The sequence below is a fragment of the Coturnix japonica genome, chromosome 1, assembly GCF_054131305.1.
Source record: "Coturnix japonica strain WE chromosome 1, WE-NBRP24, whole genome shotgun sequence".
NCBI classification, from domain to species: Eukaryota; Metazoa; Chordata; class Aves; order Galliformes; family Phasianidae; genus Coturnix; species Coturnix japonica.
In genome coordinates, this window is record NC_140663.1 from 90,718,403 (window position 1) to 90,744,035 (window position 25,633).

Sequence of the window (25,633 nt, forward strand, 5' to 3'; positions counted from 1 at the left end):
TACTATTAGTAGTAGTAGTAGCAGTAGTAGTAGTTTTGGTGTGGTTTGTTTTTTGTTTGTTTGGTTTGGTTTGGTTTTTGGTTTTTGGTGGGTTTTTTTTGTTTGTTTGTTTGTGGGTTTTTTTTTTTTGCATTTATTTATTTTAACAGAATCCAAAGTCTTATACTAAGAAACCTCAGTGATGAAATACAAATGAAAATAGTTCCACTAGTAAGTCACTGGGTCCTGAAAGGGTTGGCTAGCATCGGCACAGAGCCAATTGGAAGATTTCTTTTTTTCATTTAATTCCTTTCACCTAGTAGGCTCCTTAAGCATTAGGCAGAACCCAGTATGTGGCTAAGTTATTGCTCTACTGTTCATCACACAAAAAGCACAGTCTTAGCATTTGTAGATTTTCTTCTGGGAGGTTTCTAATCTAGACAGCATTTGCGTTTGGGGATTACACCACAGTCTGTTCCCCACCACCTCCCCCTCTAACATGTAGCCCTTTCAACTTCTTCAAAGAAGTGGCGAAAAGTAGGTTCTTTTATTAATAGCAGAAAACAAACCGACTGCTGGACTTCCGTGGCAGAGCTCACATAATGCGCCAGGGTGGGAACTGTAACAAAGAATGCCTGAATGCACTAAACGTATAGTGAAACCCCATTTACATTCACTGATGGAGCTTAAAGTACAATAAATGAGAAGTTTAAAGTAGAAATAAGAAGGACCATGAAAAGAGTTCAGTGAAGGTAGATACTTCTTGAAAAGTTCAGCACAGGATTTAATTTCCAGCTCAAGCCCTTCCTAGCAGAATGCATTTCTTCGTAATGCATCCCTTTACGCAAAGCATCTCCATCAAATGAAGGTAAATCAGATGAAAAGAGTATCTTCAATGCATAAATAAGTAAATTCTTTTTATCCCATTTATATACTGTTTTTCACACAAGTGAGACAGCCATGGAACGGTCTTCATGGTTCACTGTCTATTCTGCACTCTCTCTCTACAAAATGCCTTTGATGTGAAGGAAACAACTTTGTGCATAGAAATAAGTTTGACTGTGGGATCCTCCTGTGATTTCTAGGTCTCTCTCCTTCTAAAATGTATGTGTACACAGTAGAATTGGATGAGCTAATTGTTTTTCTGCCAGTGGTTATTCTGTGAGATAGAACTGCAATATTCCTAGTTACAGGCCATTACACTTGGCAGCTACCCCCTATTACCTCCTCAGCCTCCATGGTGACTATATCTTTGTTTTAGTCCCTCTATGGCTGCAATGTAAGGCCGTACAGGATGTCAGCTCCTTGCTTCCAGGAGTTTGAATCAGCCAGGTTTTCACTTCTTGTCATTACCTGTCTTTTTGGTAATTCTTCACCTTGAAAATTAAACGAATTTAAATGACCCTAACTGTAAGTTTTTACGGAATCTGAATCCCCTCCCTCAGCCCTATTAAGAAACAAATAGTTGTTGGGGTTAATAGATTTGGTTAATAGTTGCTGTCCTACACATAAACTTCTTGGTTATTGTCTTCCTAAGAACGGCAGGATAGCTCCAGTATCCACACGGCTGTACAGAGGATGATTTGTAAAGCACAGGTTTAATAGCAGTAATGTGGGGGTGAAGGAGATGTGGAAGGACTTTCTGCACGTGTCTCCAGAACAGGCAGCTTCTGCTTGTGATGTGATTAACTATTTGACACAAAGCAATTATTTGCCACTAGCATTTAGCTGAGTTAACATTTCCAGAAATTTTGGCGATCCAACAAAGAGTCCTGCAGGCACGCAGCCCTCTGCTCTACAAATCTTCTATGCAGGCTGCCTGTGCTGGCCACAGACCCCGAGCCCACGGTGAGCCAGGCAGAGGATTGCCCTCTGTATCCATGCAGGCCCAGAGTGGCTCTGGCCTCAGCAGTGATCCAGCCTGCCCTGCAAAATGGCTGGGGCAGCCATTTTGTGGCTGGATTTACAGTTTTCCCTGCGGGTGGAGGGTTCATCTCTCTGTTAGGAAGATTTCTCACAGGGCTGAAGATTCACAGCGCTTACAGCTTCTGCTAGTGTATTTATATACACACCGGAGTATTCAGTAACTTTGACTGTTACTTTATAGATAAACCTGGGATACACTGCTCCTCTCATGTTTATTATGTCAGCATGTTATTTTGGATATTACTGCCTTCAAGCATGCCTCATACTGAAATAAAGGAATATGGTCGAGATTTTACTGTTTTATTGAGGCATCTGATTCTTAAAAAAAATAAATAATAATAATTGAAAAAAATGGACAAATGTTTAGAGGCAAGACTGGTTACCAACGTGGTGCTGGAAATCTCTCGCACTGACTCATAGGGTTAGGGCTCTTGTGGGTGTTGCTGATATCTCGGTATTGCACATTGGTAGGTTTTTATGAGTTAATAAATTCCGAAGACTGCAGTTTGGCCTTCTAAAATTTGGTAATCATTTCTTAAATGCTAGTGGGAAATCAAAATTACTACATGCAATAAGTAAAACTTTTTAAAAACCCTTCAAATGTTTCCAGACTGCTGCCTACGTGCTCTTCTTCCCTACACCAATGGCCAAAGATTTCGAGTCACTTTCTGGCACCCAGCAAGAATTCAGACAATTCTCTCGAGCTCCATTTCAGAGAATGAACCTTTCCTTTCCTTCTCTGAAACACCTCCTGTGCAAACCCAGGGCCATTTTGCATGGAGTTTGCTGCTGACTAGGAGCACAGCAGTGAGCACACTGGGACCTGGACTTTCATCAGAGTTCTGAGGCTGCAGCATAATGTATATAAAGTATAATTCTTTGACTGTTTGCACTAAATGTGCCTGGGAAGACACGGGTGCACATATTAACAAATTCTGAGATCTCATATCCCAATATTCATTTAGTTTTCATTGAGACTTCAACTTTGTTTTGCATCCACATGTACTTATTTTGCTGATTAATATCTTTAAAATGCCCTAATGTTTTTCTGCAGTAGCTAGAGATAAAATAAATGTAATAGCTCTTCACCAAGGTAAGATTTTTCTAAAATCTAGCTTTATGTGTGCCTCCACTCTGCATGATTTGTCTATAGCCAAAAAAGTCTTTCATCTGGCAGTGCAGCTTGGATTATGAAATGACAGCAGACTTTAACATCTGCATGTGTCTTTTTAGTGGACTTGTAGACTCTCCTTCCATGTGGCAGAACTTCTGCCTGAATACCACCCTATACTCGGTCCCATATACAGTTTACTCTAGTATAAAACATGGTACTGCACAAGGCTTGCACCTTACGTTCACTATGCAAAGAAGACAGCCAGACAGCTCCTGTTTCTTTCCTTCTCTCTTTTTTATTTTTTAACCTTATCTCCTCCATTGCATCTCCCACACATAATAGGAATATCATATGTCTGCTGCCAAGGCAAACTCGGTCATCTAATCTGATTTCCTCCACAAAACACACAAAACCAAAATTCACCAAGCAACTCCCACATCAACACCAGCAATTTCTGTTTAGTTTGCATGTATATTTTAGGCTTTGGGATGACAAAGAATCCATAACTTCCTGAAGAATCGTGTCCCATTAGACTATTACTTCACTATTAAAAAATTATGCTATATTTCTAATTGAAATTTGTTTCATATCAGCTACTGAATTTTTTCTTGATAACTTAAATGGTCACTTGCTATCGGTTACCCATTGGATTTTTCTTTACTAAACTAATGAGATTGTCTTCAGTTCCTTACTGAAAGATAAATTTTTGGAAAGATTGAATCATTCTGATAATTATTTTGTTTGTTTGTTTATTTTTTATTTGTTTATTTTTTTTGAAAACTCTCCTCAATTTGTCAGCGTCCTCTGCAAATACTAATAGCAGGACCAGACGCCCCATGCCAGGAATTAGATGTGCTAGTAATTCCTCTTTTCTTTTAGCTGATTTTCTTACTCATATATTGTATTTTCTCTTTCATTCCACCAAACAGGGTGTCGGCCTCTTCCCTCATGTCATTAGTGATAGGACTAAAGGGAATGGCTTCAAGCTGTGCCCGGGCGGGTTCAGGCTGGACATTAGGAAATATACTACTTCTCTGAAAGAGAGGTCAGGCAGTGGAATGGGCTGCCCAGGGAGGTGGTGAAGTCACCAACCCTGGAGGTGTTCAAGGAACATTTGGATGTTGTGCTGAGGGACATGGGTTAGTGAGAACTATTGATTATGGGTGGGTGGTTGGACTGGATGATCTTGTAGGTCTTTTCAAACCTTGGTGAATCTGTGATACTGAGATTACAGCTGTAGCTGAAGATGAAGAGAGAAGTAGATTTGAAAAGGCTTGTCTGAGCTACTTGAAGATACATAATTCAAGTTGAAATTAGTAGGAGTTTACCATCTTAATTATTGGTACTTCCATTACCATTATGCAAGCTGATTTTCATACCAAGGAGAGAACTAACAGAATTAGCTCAGCAGTGTTTGACCAAATAATAGCCAAGTAACTTTCAACTTGCAGTATTTTATTTATTGAATAAATTGTGTTTAATTTCAAAAGGAAATTACAACATGTGTACTATTTTTGCTATTTGAAAATTTCCTTGGTTTAAGCACTTTTTTTTCTTCTAGTATACTTGAATTACAGAAATATATCATACAGATGAATTAAAACATATCCATGTGCTGAAAGCAGACAATCAGTCTTACATTTTACAGGTATTCATCCAAATAGCTAAGATACAGTTAGCTGGAGGATTATTTTTAATGTGCTTCTCCCAAGTTCTGTAACCTATTCCCTTTACAATGCTTATTTGTCTGATCTTGGTAAATCTTCAAGCCTATGTGCTTTATCATTTCTCTATCAAGGATTTAGGGAGAAGTGTGGGCAGGCTGATCCTAAGATAAGCAACACAAGTTGGTTAAAAAAAGAGACGGCTGTCATCTGTAGCCTTTCCAGACACAGCAGTACAGTCTCAGACAGTCACCTGAGTATTATCGCTTTGTCTCCACTATAAATCACACTCTGGTAATGGCCAAGGCTGACACCTTGACATTTTCAAGAAAAGTAAAAAACCTGATTTGAATGGAAATCAATTTCATTTCACAAATCTTGGGATACTACTCCAAACCTTGGCTTGTTCTATTTTTTTTTTTTTTTTTATTTGTATATGTGTGACTTATTCAGAATTTCTGTGATCTTGATAAAGGATTAGTTGTGTTTTACACTTACTTTCATTTCCAGCATACAGTTTAATATTATTGGAGTATGTGTATGTAAGCAGTGTATCATAGGACCAAGTTCCATGTAGGCGTGGGAAAGTAACTTGCTTTTCTGACAGCCTGTTGAAGGTGATGGGCACAGCTCCTTTGGGTGATGGTGCAACCTGAAATACCTTACCCTTTTACCACCTCCTACTTCTAGTGGGTAGCCTACACTCAATGGAAGGAAAGGAATGTCTCAGAGCATGTGGCAACAAGCTGAACATGAGACAGCAGCCTGCCCTGGCAGCCCCGAAGGCCAACCATACCCAAAGTGCATTAGGCCCAGCACTGTCAGCTGGGAGAGGGATTTTCTTGCCCTCCCCTGTGCTGTGTGGTCTCACATTGAGCACTGTGTGGAGCTTTGGGCGCTGCAATATAAGGACATAAAACTATTAGAAAGTATCCAAAGAAGGGTAACAAAGGTGGTGAAGGGTGTGGAGGGCAAAGACGTGAGGACAGCCCGGCATCCCTTGGCTGGCTCAGTGCAGAGCAGAGCAGGGGACCTGGTGGAGGCCTGATGGCAGCTGCAGCTCCTCACAGGGGGCGGAGGGACAGCACTGAATGGTGCTCTCTGTGACAGCAATAGGGCCTGAGGGAACCACATGGTGCTGTGTCAGGGGAGGGGTGGGCTGGGGCTAGGAAAAGATTCTTCACTAGGGGGTGGTTGGGCCCTGGAATGTGCTCCACAGGGCAGTGGTCACTGCACTGAGCCTTTTGCTTTCCTTTCCCTTTTCCTTTCCCTTTCCCTTTCCCTTCCCTTTTCCTTTTCCCTTTCCCTCCACCCCCTTCCCTTTTCCCTTCCCTTTCCCCTTTCCTTTTGCCTTTTCCCTTTTTCCTAAATCTGTAGGAACACAGTTATGGCAAAATATCTGCAATCAACAAGGGAATAAGGGTTACAACTCTAATAATCCCAGTACCATTGTACTAACAAATGCAAGGAAATATTATCCAAAACCTGCCTCCCTTGAAATGTCTGATACAAAGCACAACAGGTCTTACAGAGAAAGGCTGTTTTTGGGAGTGACTCCCTTGCGTCCTGGATTGGTGTTGCGCAGTCACTGTCCCTACTGAAGGTTTTGAGTTAACACTACTGAAAGGCAAGTAGTGACCCTGAAGTTGTATTTCCAATTGTTGCACAAGGAGATACTATGCTTTGCAAAATTTCTGTTTTCTCATACGGCGAAACAAAACCATCTGGAGGACACTTTGGTAATGAAAAAAGGGGGGGAGGAGGGGAGGGGGAAGGTGGCAAGATGGAATGCATGTATGATAAACTAAGCCAAATTAGCAAGCTGTGCCTAAATTTGCTAACAGATTCAATCTTGCGTGAAGTTGAAAAAGGAAAATGTCCTTAGCATACAAAGGTGGTCATACCATGCTTAAGACCCTCAAACAGAATAGCATGAAGCATGTAGCCGTGTCTATAGCAACAGGTATGAAATCAAAGGTAAAGATTTTTCACTTGTTCTGTCTTTCTTGCCTGCTGTACAATTCTACTGAAAATCTGATAAGAACCTCATTAAACCCATGCATGTATAACACAGACCTACTGCATCAAATGACTTTCAAAAGGCCATAGGTATGCGATGTCTAGACACTGTCCATTGGCTTTATCTCAGCATATCTTCAGAAGCAGCAAAACAGCGGGTGCTGGTGTGGAAAGAAACATTGACAATCTAGCAAATTGCTAGAATCTTAGCCCAGACTCTTTTCACTGACAATAGCCACCAGCACGTTCCTGGGTAAAAGGATAAGATCGGGACAGGTATAGTGATACTGCTTTGTTGTGTTTTCCTGTCCCCTGCAGACTGTAATCTGGTGACTAATAAATGGTACCAACCTGTTTAAGTGCCCTTGGCTGACTTTTTTTGTTTCTTCTATGCATGTGTTAAATTACTTTTCCTTTTGTTGCAAGAAACCTTTTGTTACCTTAATAACAATATCTTTTCTTGGTTACAAATATCTCCATGTTATAGAGACCCATTTGTTTCTGAAGGGGACTGAGAAATTGTTAGAGCCTATGTAAGTAGTTCGCATGGCCTTCCAAGGAACTACACTTCTATTCAATCTGTATTGTTGTGCTCACTTAATTTCTCCAAGTAATTTCTTGACAGATAGAATTTGTAATGTGCTGTTATCTAACAGATTTTATCTGGGTCCACTGTTCTTTTTTTGTTTGTTTGTTTGTTTTTAATGATAAACAGCTTATTGGCAATATTTTCCAGCCATACACTGTTCTGTACACTGGAGAGATTTTAAGGTGAAGAAGATAAGGACTGTAAGATTTGGGGCTGTGATATTCTCAAGGCAGTCTTTATTGGTACAAAGAAAGACAAAAGCATCCTGAAGCCATTTAGATTCCATAAAGAAATGCCTTGTGACACCTTGTGACGGTCCAGGAGAACTTTTGTCATTGGCTTCAGTTGCTAAGATATCTTGAAAAGTAAACATTTTTTTAGGAGTGGTTACCATTCATACAAAGAGCTTACTTAAACTATTTCCACTCCTCCAAAGCCTCATGCCATGAACTTGATTGTTTCTTACTTTCATATCTCCAAGTTAGAGGGAGAACAGTGTAATAATGCACACTGTCAGGTACTGTCAGGGCATCATACCTACAGAGGCACAGACCATCAACTAAATGAAAATTTTGCACTGAAGCCTGAATCAAAGTGGAATACTAGCTCTGGAAAAGGATTTTTGCAAGCTGAAAACTTCTATTTAGATCTAAGCAAAGAAATACAGTGTTTAGTTCATGATCTAAAAACTGCAACAAAGATAGTGACAAATCAAGCAACCTCATTGTGTGCCATTTAAAGCAATTCTATCCAGGCAGATCCTTAATGGAACAAAAGTTTAAATGCTCTCTGTTTAGCTCAAACAGAAATTTTAGCTTGTGATACAGCAGCTTGATTGGGTGAGTCACAATTTGTAAATTGTGAGCTTGTACTCGAGACTATCTGAAGTATTTGATACTCCCCATTTTTAAGATGGTCACCAACTTCTTGAAAAGAAGTAAGAAGAAAAGAAAATACAGTTCATTCTGCGTAAAAATCATTCAGCTCACCCAGCACAAAATAGACCACTTCCCTATTGCTATCTCCTTTGCTTAGTCATTTAAGCTGCCTATCACATGGGTGGCACTTTTCTCCCATTTGTCACTAGGGCACATAGCTACACAGTGCAGCTGAAAAGCTGCTTACAGCTCACCAGTCCATGCAGAAAACAAAGACTGTTTTGGTTGGGGTTGCTCCAGTGTGCTGTGCACATTTCCTAGGGGGCTATGCCGTGAATGGATAGAGCAGCACCAGGCCCACTCTAGCAGCCCTCCAGAGGACCATGGGACTCGTGGCTTCAGAAATGACTCCTCATGTTATGTGTTAGAAGGAATATAGCTTCCTTGTACTAATGATAATGACTGCTAAAGTTAGTAATTGACACATTACTGGAAGGTTTCTCATTCTCTTTGCCTTAGGTCATCCCATTGATCTTCTCCAAAAGACCCCAAGTCTGTGAGTACTATGTGACATAACTGCCAGCTCAGATAGGTGTCTGAGACACAGTGGGGCATCTCAAACAGCACTAGATAACTACAAGTGGGAAACCTGCATTGTGTCCCATCCAATTAGACTCCCACAGACTTTGCAAACTAAGTACTTTGCTCAGAAACATGCATCTCTCCTAAAATATTCCAGTGTGACTATCACAGCCCACTTTATTTTTGGAATTTGTATTCTCAGAGGAAACTGAGTGAAAACACAGTGTAGTGAAATCTGTCAATGGATGTTGCATGTAGCTCAGATTTAAGTAAGCTGTAGTTTCATATATGAATGTAAAACTGGAATTATTATTTTATTTTTTTTTTTACTTCTATGTTTTTTAATGTTGATGCTGGAAGATAAACTAATTAATCAGCATCTGTCTGTAATATTTCTATCAGTACAAAACAATGCACGATTTTTCATTAGCAGGTCCTTTCCTGCTGTTTTCTATAGAGAACAGAAGATCAACTAAAAAGCTTGTTTGGATTTCAGCTGTCTAAATACATACAGTGTCAGTGCTATACTTCACCCCTTTCGTGGCCATGATGAGAAGTTTAAAGTGTGCAGTCCAGTGATTTGTTAGGGAAAAGCATGTCACTAACATCACAGAGGGGGTTGGTTAATTCCTTTCCAGAAAAATCTCCATTCACTATAATGGATATATCCAAAGTACAGCTCATAGAAATGGCTCCGTTATGCAGTGGGAGCACAATCCTGATCCAGAACTCTCCTTTGAGCCTATTTTTTCTTAGCAGGTCAGTGTAATTGAGAGGAACAAAGCAGTTCTGTTTTTGGTAGTACTCTTTAACACTGCCTACAGTCTCAGGTGAGAAACAAATGCATCTGAGTAGCAAATTCAGATTTTTGTTCCCTATTCCATGTATGAAAGCAGGGTATTTTTGTTTTGCTTCTTTAAATGGAAGCAGAATTTCCACTCTCTGAGCATTTCCTTTTGCCAATAATTCTCCCTTTCTTTTGCTTTGCTCATGTCTCTAAATTTCCTATGAGACTTTCTTTGTAGGAAAGGTTCAAGGGCATTGTTAGAAAATTTATCTTAAAAATGAGTTATCAGTTTCCTGAGTTTGTTCCATGAACACTGAAAGTCAGTGCATTAGCACCAATTTCCATCAGACACTGAAGACTCTTAAAAATCCTTTACATGGTTTACAGAATCACAGAATCACAAAATTCTCAAGGTTGGAAAAGACCTAGAAGATCATCTAGTCCAACCATTACCAATACTTCCCAGCTAAATCATATTCATCAACACAACATCCAAATGTTTCTTGAACACTCCCATGGTCGGTGACTCCACCACCTCCCTGGGCAGTGCATTCCAATGCCTGACTACCCTTTCCGAGAAGTAATACTTCCTAATGTCCAGCCTGAATCTCCCCTGGTGCAGCTTAAAACCATTCCCTCTAGTTCTATCACTGATTACACGAGAGAAGAGGCCAACCCCCAGCTCACTACAACCTCCACTCAGGTAGTTACAGAGAGCTATAAGGTCTCCCCTGAGCCTCCTCTTCTCCAGGCTGAACAATCCTAGCTCCCTCAGCCTCTTCTCATAAGGCCTGTGCTCTGGACCCCTCACCAGCTTTGTAGCCCTCCTCTGAACCCGTTCCAGGGCCTCAATGTCTTTCTTGCAGTGAGGGGCCCAAAACTGAACACAGTACTCAAGGTGTGGCCGCACCAATGCCGAGTACAGGGGGACAATTACCTCCCTGTTCCTGCTAGTAACACTGTTTTTGATGCAAGCCAGTGTGTTATTGGCCTTCTTGACCACCTGGGCACACTGTTGGCTCATGTTCAGCTGAGCATCAATCAGTACCCACAGGTCTGTTTCCTCCACACAATCCTCCAGCCACTCCGCCCCAAGCCTATAGCGCTGCCTGGGGTTGTTGTGGCCAAAGTGCAGGACCCGGCACTTCACTTGTTGAACTTCATCCTGTTGGCTTCAGCCCAGTTCTCCAGCCTGTCCAGATCCCTCTGCAGGGCCTTGCTACCCCCAGGCAGATCCACACTCCCAGACAATTTGGTGTCATCCGCGAACTTACTGAGGGTGCACTCAATGCCCTCATCCAAGTCATCAATAAAGATGTTGAAGAGGACAGGTCCCAGCACCGACTCCTGGGGAACACCACTCATGACTGGTCTCCAACTGGATTTAACTCCATTTACCACCACTCTCTGGGCCCGGTCCTCCAGCCAGCTCCTAACCCAGCTGAGAGTGTATCCATCCAAGCCATGGGCTGCCAGCTTTTGCAGGAGAAAAAGCAACTCAGCACATTCTGACTGGTTGAAAAGCACATTGCTATCATTTCAGAAATTCAGATCTCAACCAAAGAAAAGCACAATGTCATTTATGTTTTTAGTGATGCCAAATTCATGAACAGCGTAAACAAGCTCAAGCCCTCTGACTTTAGCAGACTGCAGTTACCCTGAGTGTCAGGCTGGCTCGTTGAAAATTGTACTGTGATCTCACTTAGATTCATATTACGGCTAACAAAACCTGTGCATGTACAGAAAGGTCATGCTTAGATTCACTGCAGGTACCAAACACCTCAACCAGCCCAATCTAGCTACTCCTTGGACTAGATGCTGATAGTTAACATTTACATGATGAGGATGCTAGTCTTAAACAGTATGGAAATATAGAAAGACCAACAGAATGTGTTCCATGTGGTGAGTTTTGCATTCATAGGTCTGTGGTGTTTGGGTGGTATTTTCTTGATTGTTTTTGTATCTTTATAAAACAGCCAGGATACCAATAACTTACTGCTGAATGAATTTTGCTTCTTTTCATTACCTACACAGCACTGTGCAGCTGTGATTGATACATAACCCACTTCAGAAGGCACCGTACCTGAATGCATATTACTTATTCAGGCAGCATTATTACTAGAATGAGAGCTTTTTCAGAAAAATGACTGCTAAATGTGGACTTCACTTTACCCAGTCAGAAAAAAAAAAAAGAGGAAAAAGCTTACACACAGCAAAAATATGAAGACAATAATATCTCTTAATCACATTTGGGTTGGAAATGATTTTGCTATCCTAACCCCCTCAAATACTACTTCTTTTGAGAAATCTCTCATAAAAGTAATAAGACATTAGCAAGGACATTTTGACTCTGTATAGCATGGCTATGTGAGAGTCGGAAACCTAGCAGTTGCCAGCTTCTGGGGGCCAAGTCTCACTGTTAGCAAGCTGCTTTGGGTAGCATGGAGAGCAATCTGAGGACACCTATATAGCAGTGCAGGCAAAATAATGATTATAGTAATATTTGATAATAATCTTGATTTGTCTTGAATTGTAGTTTCTAACCATGATGCTTCATTTAAAATCTCAGTATTTATCAGGCACACACATAATCAGATGCACGTTCTCTCATGAAATCACAATGGATCTTTTTGATATTAAATCCATATCTCTGAAAAAATGATCATGATTCCATGGTCCTCACAGATGAGTGCTCTACTATGTGGTCTTGGTCTCTGGCATGCCTCTTGCAAAGAGTGTTTTAGGGAGTTTTGCTGAGACCTGTAAACTTGTGTCACTCATAGCTGCAAGTCATTCAGACATTGCGGTCTCCAAAGTGAGAGCTTTAGTGCTGTGCTCTGTTAAACTTTTCCCTCATGTATAATTGCTTGTGGCGGAAGGAGAGGGAGGAGGGGAAGGTGATGGTGAAAACTGAGGGCTTGATTGGCATGAAGTGATTTCAGGCTAGCGGGAAGCAGGCGCCTCTGCTCTCCAGCCCCCACATACTTGTAAGTCTGTGTGTGTTGAGAGGGGGAAGAAGCTGATATTGTTCCCTCTAAAATTAATTCTCAGTTAGCCACTGACTCCTGGTTTTTAGCTCAGAGCACACTGTAATTGCATTTTTCATTTCAGTAATTATAGAGGATATTAAAGTGGATAGACAGTTGTAGCAATCCGGCTCTTTAGACATATCCACTTGTCCAAGATCAAATGGCTACAGCATATTTAGGGTTACAGTCTCCTTCTTTTCCTTCTTGTTCTCTACTGCAGTGGATTTTTTTTCAGCGTTACCATGGCAACACTATATCTGGCTGCCAGCTCTGTCGTAAGTTATTGAACTGAGACTGGCTTTTGGTTTAGCAGATAATTAGGTTCTGTCTCACAGGTTCATTTTCCTGTGACTGGGATGTGAATATGACCTACAGCTGGCCTCAATTTCAGTGTCACAGACAAAACTTTAACCCTTCCCAGTCTTGTCACTGCTGCAGAGCTGCTGTTGGTGGCTATGGCCAGCATTTCCTGCAGTGCTGAGCACAGCACACCCTGGTGAACTTTCAGGGCTCACTGCCCAGTTTGGACTGATCACTGTGAGGTGGGAGATGGCTGAGTGCATGAGGGAGGCAGGGTGGGCAGTGCCACATGTGTATGGGCTTCCCATGTGTAGATTTGTTAGCAAGGTGAGTTTGCCGCTTGATTAGTGACCCTTTAAGTAAGAGAACTGCAAATGGTGGTGCCGGCATTTTTTGCTTCACTCAGAAAGATAAAGTATTTACATAGGATCTGTTTCAGTACACAGGGCCCCATTCTCAGCCAGTACCTGTAGTAAGAGGTTAAGGCTCTGAGGGAGGATCACCCATTCTAAATTAATCTCAGTGCTATTCCTTTTCCCTTCCACCACAAGCCTCCTGTTGCTAGGTGGGTAGGAGCATGGCATCTCCCAGGCTCAGCTGGTCACTGGTGTTGGGAGCTAAGAAGGAGCAAGATCCTCCATTTTCTTCAGTGCAGTTCTCAGACCTCCTCTTTTCCAGTGTTCGTAAACAGTGTAACATGATCTTACAGGCATATACACTTCTTCTGTCTATGGAAAAGCCTGCAAGAAAAAATATCGATCAGAGGAAAGTTCCATGAGATTTCGCTAGAAGATATTTCCATAACATGTCCTGGAAGGAGGCAAAGCTTTTTGAACTCGGAGCAAAGCAGGTTTCTCTCCCACAGCCAGCAGATCCCAGAGGGTTTTTCTGAGAAGCACAAGACTGCTGGTGTAGGAGTCATGCAGCCATTTCTCTGGGGTAGTGGCTTCTCTCTGGCTATCTGGCAGCGCACACTGCAGTGCCTCTGAGACTTGCTCCATCTGTGTTTCCTATTGACACTTTTCTTTCTGGGGAGTCTCACAGTGCAAAAAGGGCTAGCTGCAAAAATTGATGGACTTCCACTGCTATCCATCATGGGGTTGCCGCATCGAAGCTGTTCACTGCAAGCGCACTGATGGAGATCCCAGCAGAGTGGACATCTCAACTTCCATCCCCTCCCCACCCAATATTTGTGTCCATGCCTTTTGGCTGGGAGGTCAGAGTGCTCAGACAGGGCATCCATCCTGCCCCATGGGACATATCCTCCTGAGCTAATCTCTCAGCCTGTGGTTGTTAATAAAAAGCAGTGCGTTTAAAACCTGCCTATTATTCAGGACAAAGCAAACAGTATTTCCTATAGCAGAGACAGTGACTCTTCGCTGAAGATAACACCAAAAGCTGCAGGTTCAGCATATGTGTTTAACTGAAATGATCAAAAAAGACCCTCAAGCTATTTCTTGATTAGCATATTTAGCGTGGATTAGGACTCCTTGCAAAGATAGTGCTGAAGTTTTGCTGAAGGGTTAAACTGGGAGTGGGAGTAGGCTGGAGGGAAATGTCCCCCTTGAATTACAGACAAGAGATGTGAAGCTCCACGTGCCGGCTGGCTGATAAATTATCCAACTGCCGCCTGCTAATGAGCACTGCCACGGCTGGGACCCCGCGGCTCAGAGACGGGAAGCTAGTGGTACTGAACCCGTAGCACGTCGCGAAGCATCAGGGTCTGTTACTGCACAAAAAAGAGGCAGACACACCACCAACCCACTAAAAAAGAATATTTTCGAGTATAAAAAGAATCATAGACATACATAATTCCATTATATATAACAATATATAAATAAATCAGAATATATTTCTTTGTGTAAGCAATTTGTATTAATTTGGGGGGGGGGGGGGGCTTATTTTTCTCCCCCCCCCTTTTTTTTTTTTTTTCTCCAGCTCTTATACTAATAAACAGATTAAGTAGTTTTAGTTTTTGCTTAGAGTTAGTTTCAGTGTCTGGCCCTCATATCTGGCATAGTCCTGCAATGTTTCATCTATGATCACAGTTTAAAGCCAAATAAAACACTGTTTTCACTGGAACCACTAGAGAAATCAAGCAAATATTGCCAGTGGGATTAAGTTTTGTAAAATATAGATAAGCAATCTGAATGTTTGGCCTAAAGCAACCTGACATTGTCCTGACAGCATTTGCAAATGAGGGCATGCAAACCATCTCACAAAGAAAAAAGCACAGGAAAATTGCTTTGTTGCTGTTTTTTTATTTCTAGCTGGAGCAGGCTGAATTCTAATGCCAAGAACCTTTTAGTGGGGTAACTGAGCCCACTGCCCAGCACAACATAGCTTGTTTACCACAACTGGTTGCAAATCAAGCTCTTCCAGTGGATGAAGACCTGGGAAGTTCTCCTCAGCCCCTGAAGACCTTCCATAGCTAATGCTCTGCAGTGTGAAAGACAAAGCCTTGCAGGATCCAGCCTACTCTCAGGTTCTGAGATCAGTGATGTTGTTGGTTCTGTTTATTCCCCTGGAAATGACTAAAAATCAAACAACACAGGAAGTTCGTGCTAGGAAGAGTACATTTTTGTATTCTGACAATCAGTGAATGCCTAATAAATTTATCTTAAATGTGAGACTTCCTTTATTGCTTTAAACATTTTTTTTTTTCACTTTACAGTATGTCTGCAAAACAAAAGATAAATGGAAACAAGAAAGCAAGCACTCAAATCCTATTTTATTACATTCCTTCATATGTCTGTCTTAACTGATAGTTAAGACACTATCTAACACGTGGCTGGAAATGGTGGAAGTCTTTCCACTTTCTAATTTTATATAGCTTGATTATATGTCACTACTCTCTGATAAGATCTGCCTCTGTACACTGCTGCTGTCGTGAATATTGGCTGCTCAACTTATTTACATGGTATCATGTCTTGGTTATGTACCCTGACTGGGCTGTAGGAATTCTCAAGTATTCTGCATCTTTTTGATTTCTTACCACTCTTTATCCATTCTTTGAATAACTTTGAATAGTATTTCCAGAGGAGAAAATCTAGAAGTCTCTTAATTTTAACATGTCACTGTGATAACAAAGTCAAAAGTACATCAGATACCTGGGTCAAAACCTCTCATAACCAGAGCAGGCTAGCAGTAGTACAAAATTTACTGGTTTAAAATCAGAAACTACTTTTTTTTTTTTTCTTTCCCTTTGTTTCTTTCACTGTTATATTTTTCTGCTTAAATTGCCTGGAAAGTGAAAGTAAAGATTGTCATAAAATTAAAGAAATCTCGTGAAGATAATGGTAAATTATGATGTAATTGATAAATCAGTATGAATATAGAAGAAAATATTGGTAGAGTGTTTGGTAGGGTTAAATTTAAACATATGCCAAGAATGAAAAATAGGGGAGTGATCTTTGTATAAACTTTATAAGAAAAGATTATAGTACTTTAAAAACTAGCTAGGATTCCAACTTTTTCAAAAGAAAAATAGCTCTTCCCCCCCCCCCACCCCCTCACCCCCCACCCCCCCAAAATCAAAATGTCATTTCCGTTCAATAGTTGATAACATGCCATAGAGGAATCCAGTCAAATGGTACATCAGAAAACTCAGCTGCAGCTGGTTGTCTCTAAAATGATGGATGGTATTTTTAAAGTTTCATTTTTTGAAACCTCTTTTTTATTATTGTTTTAATAGAAAGTCTGCATAAAAAGGACATCATGTTGTTGCAGCTCTTCAGAAGGGATGTGATTTTTCATTGTAAAAGAAACTAGATAGTGATAAAAGCTCCAGCAAAACTAATAATAACATTTTAAATATTTGCTCCCAACCTAAACAGAGCTCTGACCCAGAGAAGCACTGCTGTCTCTCACGGTATCATAACCATCTCTAACAGAATCCCAGTGGGACACAAAGCTTTACTTCTTTTGCGCTCTCCAACCCATGAAGACCATGGCTGCTCTCAAGGTCAGACCTGGCAGACTAAAAGCGTATGGGTGCTTCCTATCAGCTGTGTCTTGCACTCTGAGTTCAAACCAGTTAAGGTGGAGTGATATTCACCTTTGCAGGTGCCATCTTAGCACAAATGCCTTTGCATCTCCCAAAAGCTTTGGGTTTGGACAGACGTCACCATGGATATCTTCTGGAGCAGATATAGTAGCTCAAACATCATACTTTCTACATTGCTGTATCTGAGCTTTGACAGTCACGCTTGGCCAGGGCAGCACTTCCCCTGAGCAAGGAGGTTCTTTTTAATCTTTAAAATGTACACTTTATTTTTAAAAGTGTGGTGGTGGAGCTCTCTTATTTATTAAACAGTGAATCACAGTCTGTATGGTTGCCGCCTTGATCACTCATATCTAATCATTCTTACTAGCTCCGTGGGTGTGACCTTTTCTAAAATAATTTCCATGTTGTAATAGCAATGAAATACTTTAGGCAGTGCATTTCTGGAACCCACTGCACTTCTCAGGTGACTGAAGTCACTCATTCTTCATCCTCATGCTTCACAACACATCCGAGGCATGAAATTATTCCCTTCCAATGTGATTCCTTCTCCCAGTCTTATTGCCTAAATGATTTTTAAGGATTAGTGTGTTAAAAGCGTTGTGAAAAATTCAGGAAAAAGGCAGATAATGTTTTGCATTAAAGTTATCTACCTGATCCACATTTTAGTGATTTTATTCCAATCATGAGAGTCTGATCTAATATACATCCATGGTACGTGCTAGCAAAAATATGGAGGGCACAATATTTTTCTTGACAGTGCGCTGTATACAAAAATTACATCACTTATAGTAGAAGGTACAAGAATTGATGAGTTTATACATTTACAAAATGCATTTCTCTATCTGTTGCTGGGTGTTGCCAGCTGTCTCCTATATGCAGGTACCATTCTTTGTTCCCAGGATTTTAGATATTCAGCTGTGATTTCTCTCTAAATTGTTTCAGCATATCTTGATTGATTTGCAGACAGAATACAAACTCTCATGAGACAAATGTATCATTACCATTTTAAATTGTAATCTTTTTCTTTCTTTTTTTTTTTTTTAGAAGATGTTGTTTTTTTCCATTAACGTTTGAGAACAAAGGATGGAGTTTTAATGTTTGTTGCAGTGCTGACAAGCTACAATAGCCACTCTTGTTTTGTTTTGTTTTGTTGTTCTACATAAGCAGATAGTTGGAATATGAGTATGCTGCTTTTTATTTCATACTCTTTACAAAACAGTGTGTTCACCATCACAGGCACATAGTTTCTGTACATTTACTGTAACATCAGCAAGGACTGCAAAAGGACAGTGTGTATTTTAGCTAAAGAAGTAGCCCTTCTTTGGGGGTCTAATCTAAAACTCTCTAAGACTGACGTTTGGATAGAAGTGCAGTTTAGTAAGTCACTTCTTAACTGAGTTCTTTTTTATGAAGCTCTGTCAAACACTTCTCTCAATGTTGGTGTTGTATACATATCTGCAAGCCCTGATGAATCAAAATTTTAGCTGCTTCACTTTCTCCCTCAGTGAAAAGCCTCACAGGTTGAAAGAAAATATTAGAGTTCTTAATAAAAATAAAAGGCCTCTTTGATACTAAGGCTGCATCACCAACCCAACTGTTTCTCACTTTGGAATAATGTCTATACGGAATCAAACATTTATCAGTAATACCTTACAGCAACAAATGCAGAAAAAATGATTTTCTGCTCTCATATAATCCATTGTTCATATATACATAGCAAAATCATGTGATTGGTTCATGTAAACATAAGTTTATATGCATGGTTATTATGTATATAAATGTATAATGTAAATAGAGTCTGTTTGAAATGTATTTTTTTTCCTAAAAAGTATGTGGTTCCTCTGTATTTATTCTCTTCATACCCCTTCTGCACTCAGAACACTTTTATATATCGGGTAGAATGGCAAAAATTAGGTGAGAAAATATATATATATATGAGGTTGTTTTCATTAAAATCAAGATGCATCTCCCCTCCTACCTTCCCTCACTTTATGAGAAGTGTATATTTCTATATCTTGTGCTTTATCTATGTTATACCCAAGACACAGGTACTGATCTGTTCATGACATTTCTCTCCACAAGAGTGGTGAAAAATATAGCCCCCAACTTCAGCAGACTGGTCTCTCTCCTATAACAAGTGAGAGTGAGCATCCCAGAAAAGGCAAGCTAACACATGTTATACACATAACAACTGATACACACACTGCTGTTTATGTGGATGGCATGAGAATAATGGCTTGTAGAATTAAGTCATTCAGTACAGAAGAACTAGTGAAATTCCTTTTGAAATTTGGTCTCGAAGTATTCACTTGTGCTTTGTTTCTGGGATCTGCACTGAAAGGTTTGTGATGGTTTGTTTGAGACAACTGGTGGTGTCACTTCTGTCCCCTTGAGCAAATATACTGGCTTTTACCAGTTCTGAAGGGACTGGGAAATAAATGGAGTTCAAGGGAATAGCTTCACAGGAAACAGAAATCAGTCATAAGATTTGGCCAGCAAGAAAGTGTGGTGTCATTTTTAAAATAATTTTTGGTCAAATGCATAGATAAGTTGTATCTGTAGGAATCTGAGGTAACCTGTGAATAGCAGACCCACTGAATTTCAAGCAAATTGTACTGTTGCATCTTTTCAGAAATCAAAATTTAATCTTTTTAACTCCTTGGTTTTGAAAATGAATGCCTCTTGCTTATAGTTTATAAAGAGAATAGAGTTGTTACCGGAAAACATTCACCATCTGATATGCTCAACTTGAATTATCGGGAATATCAGGATGGTAATGAGAAACTTCACAAGCTTTCTGGCTGCACTCTGCAGATCTTAATGGTTTGGATAGTTTGGAAAAGACTTTCATCTTTTAGGTCCAAGCTGAATGGAAATTCTGAATGCTACTGAGATGAACTCTTTGCCTCAATCTGCTTTGAATATCCCTAGTATGTAATGTGTTGTGGGCTGCAGTGTAATAAAGGAAAGGCAATCAGAGATAGCTGAGTGGTTAGATTCTTTGCTCACCTGGGAGGGGTTTGGGACAGATATGCATGTGTTTCACATCTGTTGGTTTCTGGAATTTTCAAACAGTGGTCTTTGGCTTGTTCTTTGCCCATTCATATTGTACCTATTTAAACTCCAGATGTGAACAAGAAAAATTAATTCCTTCCTATCCCATCTTTTAATACTGTCAGATGAATATGAGTCTCGACTCTCTGGAATACATTACCGATTTTTATTTTGTTTAGTGATCATTAATACTTACATAATAGTCAATGTATGCATATTTTTGTTTTAGGCTTCTCACAGCATATTACGTCTCCTGGGATGTGAATTTTCTGCATACTGTTTTATAATAAATAAATGTTATTTAAAATTTCTTTCTGGCCATTTTTGTATAATATGCTGTCCCCTTTGTAATTCCTAACTAGAAAATACCAGTATAATTTTATTTGGAATGACTAATATTTTGATTAAAAAGATATATTTAGCTAAGTATTTTTAAATTATTCTTGGTTTGTTTTTTATTTCCTTGTAATATCAGATATTACCTTTGATTAATAACAATCATATATACAGGCTTTGTTCCTCTTATCTGGGTGTCAGCAGTAATTGGAATCCATATCCATATCCTACCTTGCAATCATGCTGCAAAAGGCCAATAAATTCCCGCTGAGTGTGTTACTTGTTAAATTTAGTGCATTACATTCAGGGTAATGAATAAAAGCAGTGGGCCGTTACTGTCTGGTTGGCAGAGGAGGAGCAGGAACAGCCAGACTCCCCTGAGGCCCCAGGCAGGCTTGAAACTTTGACAGGCAGAATCAAGGGACTCCCTAAGCATCACAGTTCAGTTTGTCTTCCTTAATTTCCTTTTCTACCAAGATTTTAGAGGAAATCTTCTGCAGGAATACAAAATACACTCTGCTTGTGTACCAGTACTCTCTAGTGCAGATTCCCTTTTTGGCAAGTGTGTTTAAGTAACATATCTTTGTTAAGCACAAGCTTGACTTTAAGAAATATGTTTCCATGTGTCTTATATAGATGTGTATACGGTTTAAGGTAGTTAAATATATAAAATTTGCACAAAAAGTATATTTATAACCAACCCGTATTAACCTTTGTCTGAAATGCTGACTGACAGGAAAACTCACTCAGATTTTCCATTTGGATGTTTCACTGTTTATCTGTCTGATACAGAAACAGCTGTATGTTCCTAACTATGTTAAGAAATTTTCAGTACTTTCTGGATCTGGTCATTTCCTGACTTTCCATCCCTTTTGGCATGCAAATTTATCATGTTAAATTGATGAAAAAATATTAAATATTGTTATGGAATAAATAAAGTAATGGGACATCATGGAGTCCCCGTGCAAGTAAACACAAAACCATTTTGATGAGACTGGTGGGAAGATTGTTGCTCCTTCTGCAATATCTTTTGTAGATTTTTCTGTGCCTATGGACCTCTGAAAACTCTTGAGAGGGCATATTATTGTACTCTACTGTCTTGAACAGGAGACTGGTTTGGGCCCTTGCCATGTCCATGCAGGCAACAAAATCAGGAAAAAATCAGGAGCTAAGAGAGCCGATGTGTGGTAGTGCGAGAGGGAATTGAAGTCCTAGGGACACATCAGCCCACCTACAATTGGGAAGATGCTTTAGAGAGCTTCCGTCTCATTTGCCATGCCAGCTCCCTGTTCTTTTAGGAGTTCCTTGAAAAGAAGTCTGAAGTGATAATATTCCACCTTGGTATTTTATCGACCTTGAAACAGATGAATTGGATCATTAAAAGTGTTGATTTTGGTCAACACTTCAACTTTTGCTGAAGATGCACTCCTTTCAGGTGTATCTGTCAGGGCCAAGAAGTCTCAGCAAATCTCCTGAACTGGAAATACCATGCAAATGAATTAGGCAAGCACGTTTCACCTATATCCCAAGAAACTATGTTTTATTTTCAAGTAAACTAAAATCTAACAAACAGGACAATATTATGGGAAGATTTTTATTTCTTTTGATGTCAGAGGCAAAGATTATACTTATTTCATGATATTATCAATGTGGAATTGCTCTGTTGAGACCCTAAAAATTATTATCTTTTTTTAAGTAGTGAAGAAAAAGTCTTCCTCTTACTCTACAAGAGCTACGGAATGTTTTGAAAACTACAAAGCTATCATGGCCTCTCTGGAAAAAAAAGCACCACAAAATTTAGGCCTGCAGACTGATCCCTCAACTCAAAGTTCTAGAAGTTTCTACATATTTGCATTTTCATCAGTTGACATCAGTAAAGCCATTTATGTGATTTTAGCTCTGTTTCTAAGTGTCTTGACAGTTTTGAGGAAGTAGCTGACTTGGCCAACTTTAGGAACTATAAAGTGTGTGTTCCTGTACCTGTATCCCCTGCAAAACCTGTTCTGATGTACACAGAACACCTAAGTAACAAGACTTCCATGAAGCAAGGGCAGAAGATAGGGTGTTGAGGGAACACTGGTTTGACAGTGAAAATGGGTAACACCTTGATCACCTTGATGACATTGCATAATTGTTTGGGAAGAGCGTGGGGCACCAGGTAATATGACAAGAAACTTCAGACAAAATTGAAGCCATTTGGAATGCCTGGTAAAAAGAACATGATTCTATTTCACCTCTTACAGGAGTTTGATTTTTGTGTATAATTTTTTTTAATATATAATTGTTGTCTTTTAATTTTCAGTTTTACTAATATTGTTATTTAATATTTGCTGAAATAATTTGTTTCACAGTGGAGGAATTTTTAATAAATTAGAAAATATGATGGCATAAGATAACCCATGTGGGCCTTCATTTTTGCCCAATGACAGGGCGAGAGGGCACAAACAGGAACATACTGAACATAAGAAAAACTTCTTTACTGTGAGGGCAAAAGAGCACCATAATAGGTTGCCCAGAGAGTATCCTTCTTTGGGGATATTCAAAACCCACCTGGGTGCTTTTCTGTGAAACCTGCTGTAGGGAGCTGCTTTAGTGGAGGTCTGGATAAATATGATCTCCAGAGGTCCCTTCCAAATTCTGATGATTCTGTGTTTTGGTCTCGGTAGTTACATGCAGTATGTATTCATGTGTTTCTTTCTGTCATGGTTTTGAATAGTCTGGGGTTAAAGTCAGATTGATTTATTATATGAAAGGACAGATAGTGGATAGCTGTACTCTGATACTGGACTGTATATAACTGCCTGCATTTCACAGTTCAAAACCATGAAGATCTCTGTCACAAGAAGGAAGAACAAGTACATCAGTTCAGACTGATGGAACTTATTGTAAATTTTTCCCAGTGTGAAAAGCAGTATTTTATTTTAGAAAATTATAATGTCTATATACACGTGACCTAAAACAATATGAAATATTTGGCATAATTTGATGTTTTAAATAAGAAAGTGGCTCATGCTGCTGCTAGGAAAACCCCTTTCCTGAAATTGCCCTGTTTATTATCCTACCCTTACACCATATCCTGGTTCTGTCTGTCAATTTCACTAAAAATTAAAATGACAAATCAACATTTTTAAAAATCAAGCACACCAGCACATGCATATGGAACATACACATAGAGTTTTTTAAGTTTAATTCTTTGGGAGGGTTGTTCCGGCTTCTAAAGCGGTCCTGGGGGAAAGCCTCCTGAGTAGTTCACATTTCATTAGGGAATTCAGAAAAAAACATTGATTGTTTCCTCGTTGTACCAAAAAACACTGCTGTGTTTTCATCAGTCATGTCCTCTAATGAAATCCTCCTGAATCCTCATAGGAAGGTGGCTAGGAATATCTGCTTAATTCTGAATAAATTCTAATGTCTGGGAACTCTAGTCCCTGATCTCAGGTCAGGCAGTGGTTTTGCAGTGCCAAGCGCTGACACTTGTTGTTGATGGATTTTTGTTTCACCTTCTCATGTTTAGCATTCCTTTGAGCTGGAACATTTAGTTTGAGGCTGTCTGGGTGCCATGGATAGAATCGTCTTTAATCTTCTTACCATCAGAAATTCTGCAGGAGCAGATCCAGGTGCAGTGGTTGTTGACTGACTAGAAGTGTTTTATATCAAGCTGTTAATTTTTGCTGAAGGATTATGGGTTATGTTTTTCTTTTAATCATTGTTATTTCATGCACTTTAAATCTCTACCTTTTTTCCATTACTCTGAGGTCAAAATAAATTATGACAACAATGTCTACCATAAAAGTTCTATGTAAACATTTTGATTGTTTTAAAGGCCCATTATCTGACATGAGGACTTCATGTTTCTCAAGTATTTACTTTACTTTCTGGACAGTGTGTGCCAGCGAGGTCTATATAAGTACAGCCAAACCAATATATCTGGAGAAGTAATCAGCCACAGTACTGCATTTGTGTTTTTTCCAAAAAATGAAGAAGTCTGTTGCTACTATACTGCCAAGATCTGGCAGGTAGCTTTGAGGAGATTAATGGCCCTGGTGATTGTTGTTATTGGTGCTATTTTTTTTCCTTTCCTACCCCTAATCTGTTACATTCCAAATGCTTATTTACTCAATAGACTGAATTTGCTTTAAGAAGAAAACTAGCATATGGCATGTTTTTGTCTAACCACGTATGTGTTTATAACTTTATCTTCTTCAGGTACTGGGGTAATGCAGTCTTCTAAAGTACTCAAGCAATCAAAATCAGCCATCCTTTCTGAGGCAGGCTATCAGTCATATGAAGATTAGTTCAGTTCTGCCAATATGGTAGTGTGTTTGCTGGAAGTTGCCTCATTTGCCATTGATGAAAGTGAATCTGAAGTTGCTGGCAAGTCTCATACGTTAGTTCTCCATCTCTGACTTGCTTTGATCAAATAACTCTGCTGCCAGAATGACATCAGACTCTTCTTATCATTGTCTTTTCTTCTTAATTTGGTCATTGGTTACCAACTCTATTTTAAATACTGTATCCAGAGTATTTTCTCCTTTGAAAACTTTTATATGATTGGGTCATAATGTGGGAAAAAATAGATGAAATCATATTATCTGAAACCTAGTTGAAAAAACATCCAGTGAGCTGTGTTCTGTTTCTTGTTAAAATCTAACATGAACAAATATGCACTGGTCCAGTAGATAGTTCTGTGCAAGTAGAGGCAATTTTTATTTCTATTTCAGTATGCTTGTTTGCACGGCTACTTAATGAGGTGGTAAAAGGCTTTGGTCTTCTGGAAGTTTCTGTATAAGTATAGTTCTTAGGCTACATGAAGAAGTACCTATGAGTACTGGCTGAATATCTTAAAAAGCTGTGTGCCAAAACAGGTGGAGATGTCTATGTTATTTTAAATGAAAGCATTGCTTTCTGTTTGCTTCTTCACCAAGATTTACATGCTCATAAGCAATTTTCAGAATTTTCCCCAAAGCAGTTTATCTTACCCAAGGATCTTCTCATGACTTTATCTTGAAATTCATATAAAACTAGTACCATTTTCCTTATTACTATTTCTAAATCTAGCTGTATCTTCTATTTTCATTATTTGCTCTGTATCAGGGCCTTAACAAGAACACTAATAGACCTTAGTGGGCCTGACAAGCTCCACCTGGAACCCAGAACCCCAGCTATGGGCCCACCAATTATATATGACCTCATGCTAAGAAAACTTGAATTTAGTTCTACAGGATAGTTGACTGAAATAATTACAGCCACAGGAATTGCCTAGCTTCCTTGCTGAGTGTTTTAGGAAAGGGCACTGCTGGAGGAGGAGGAGGGGAAGTTAAGGGAGAGGCATGGCACTGCTGAACCCACAACCACCACTGGCATCATTTC

The 25,633-nt window shown here is 39.6% G+C and overlaps 1 protein-coding gene across 34 annotated transcripts in view; it reads left to right on the top strand.

Moving 5' to 3' along the window:
• The window catches only part of LOC107322457 (uncharacterized), a 416,365-nt gene that overhangs the window by 327,718 nt on the left and 63,014 nt on the right, over window positions 1-25,633 (top strand). For 5 of the 34 annotated variants that reach the window (XM_085527609.1, XM_085527601.1, XM_085527617.1 and 2 more), the window contains exon 7: window positions 24,470-24,551. The exons of the other annotated variants lie outside the window; for them this stretch is intronic. In XM_085527609.1, the coding sequence (XP_085383735.1) occupies window positions 24,470-24,551 (82 nt within the window). The remainder of the gene's footprint in view (window positions 1-24,469; window positions 24,552-25,633) is intronic. 34 annotated transcript variants of the gene reach the window in all.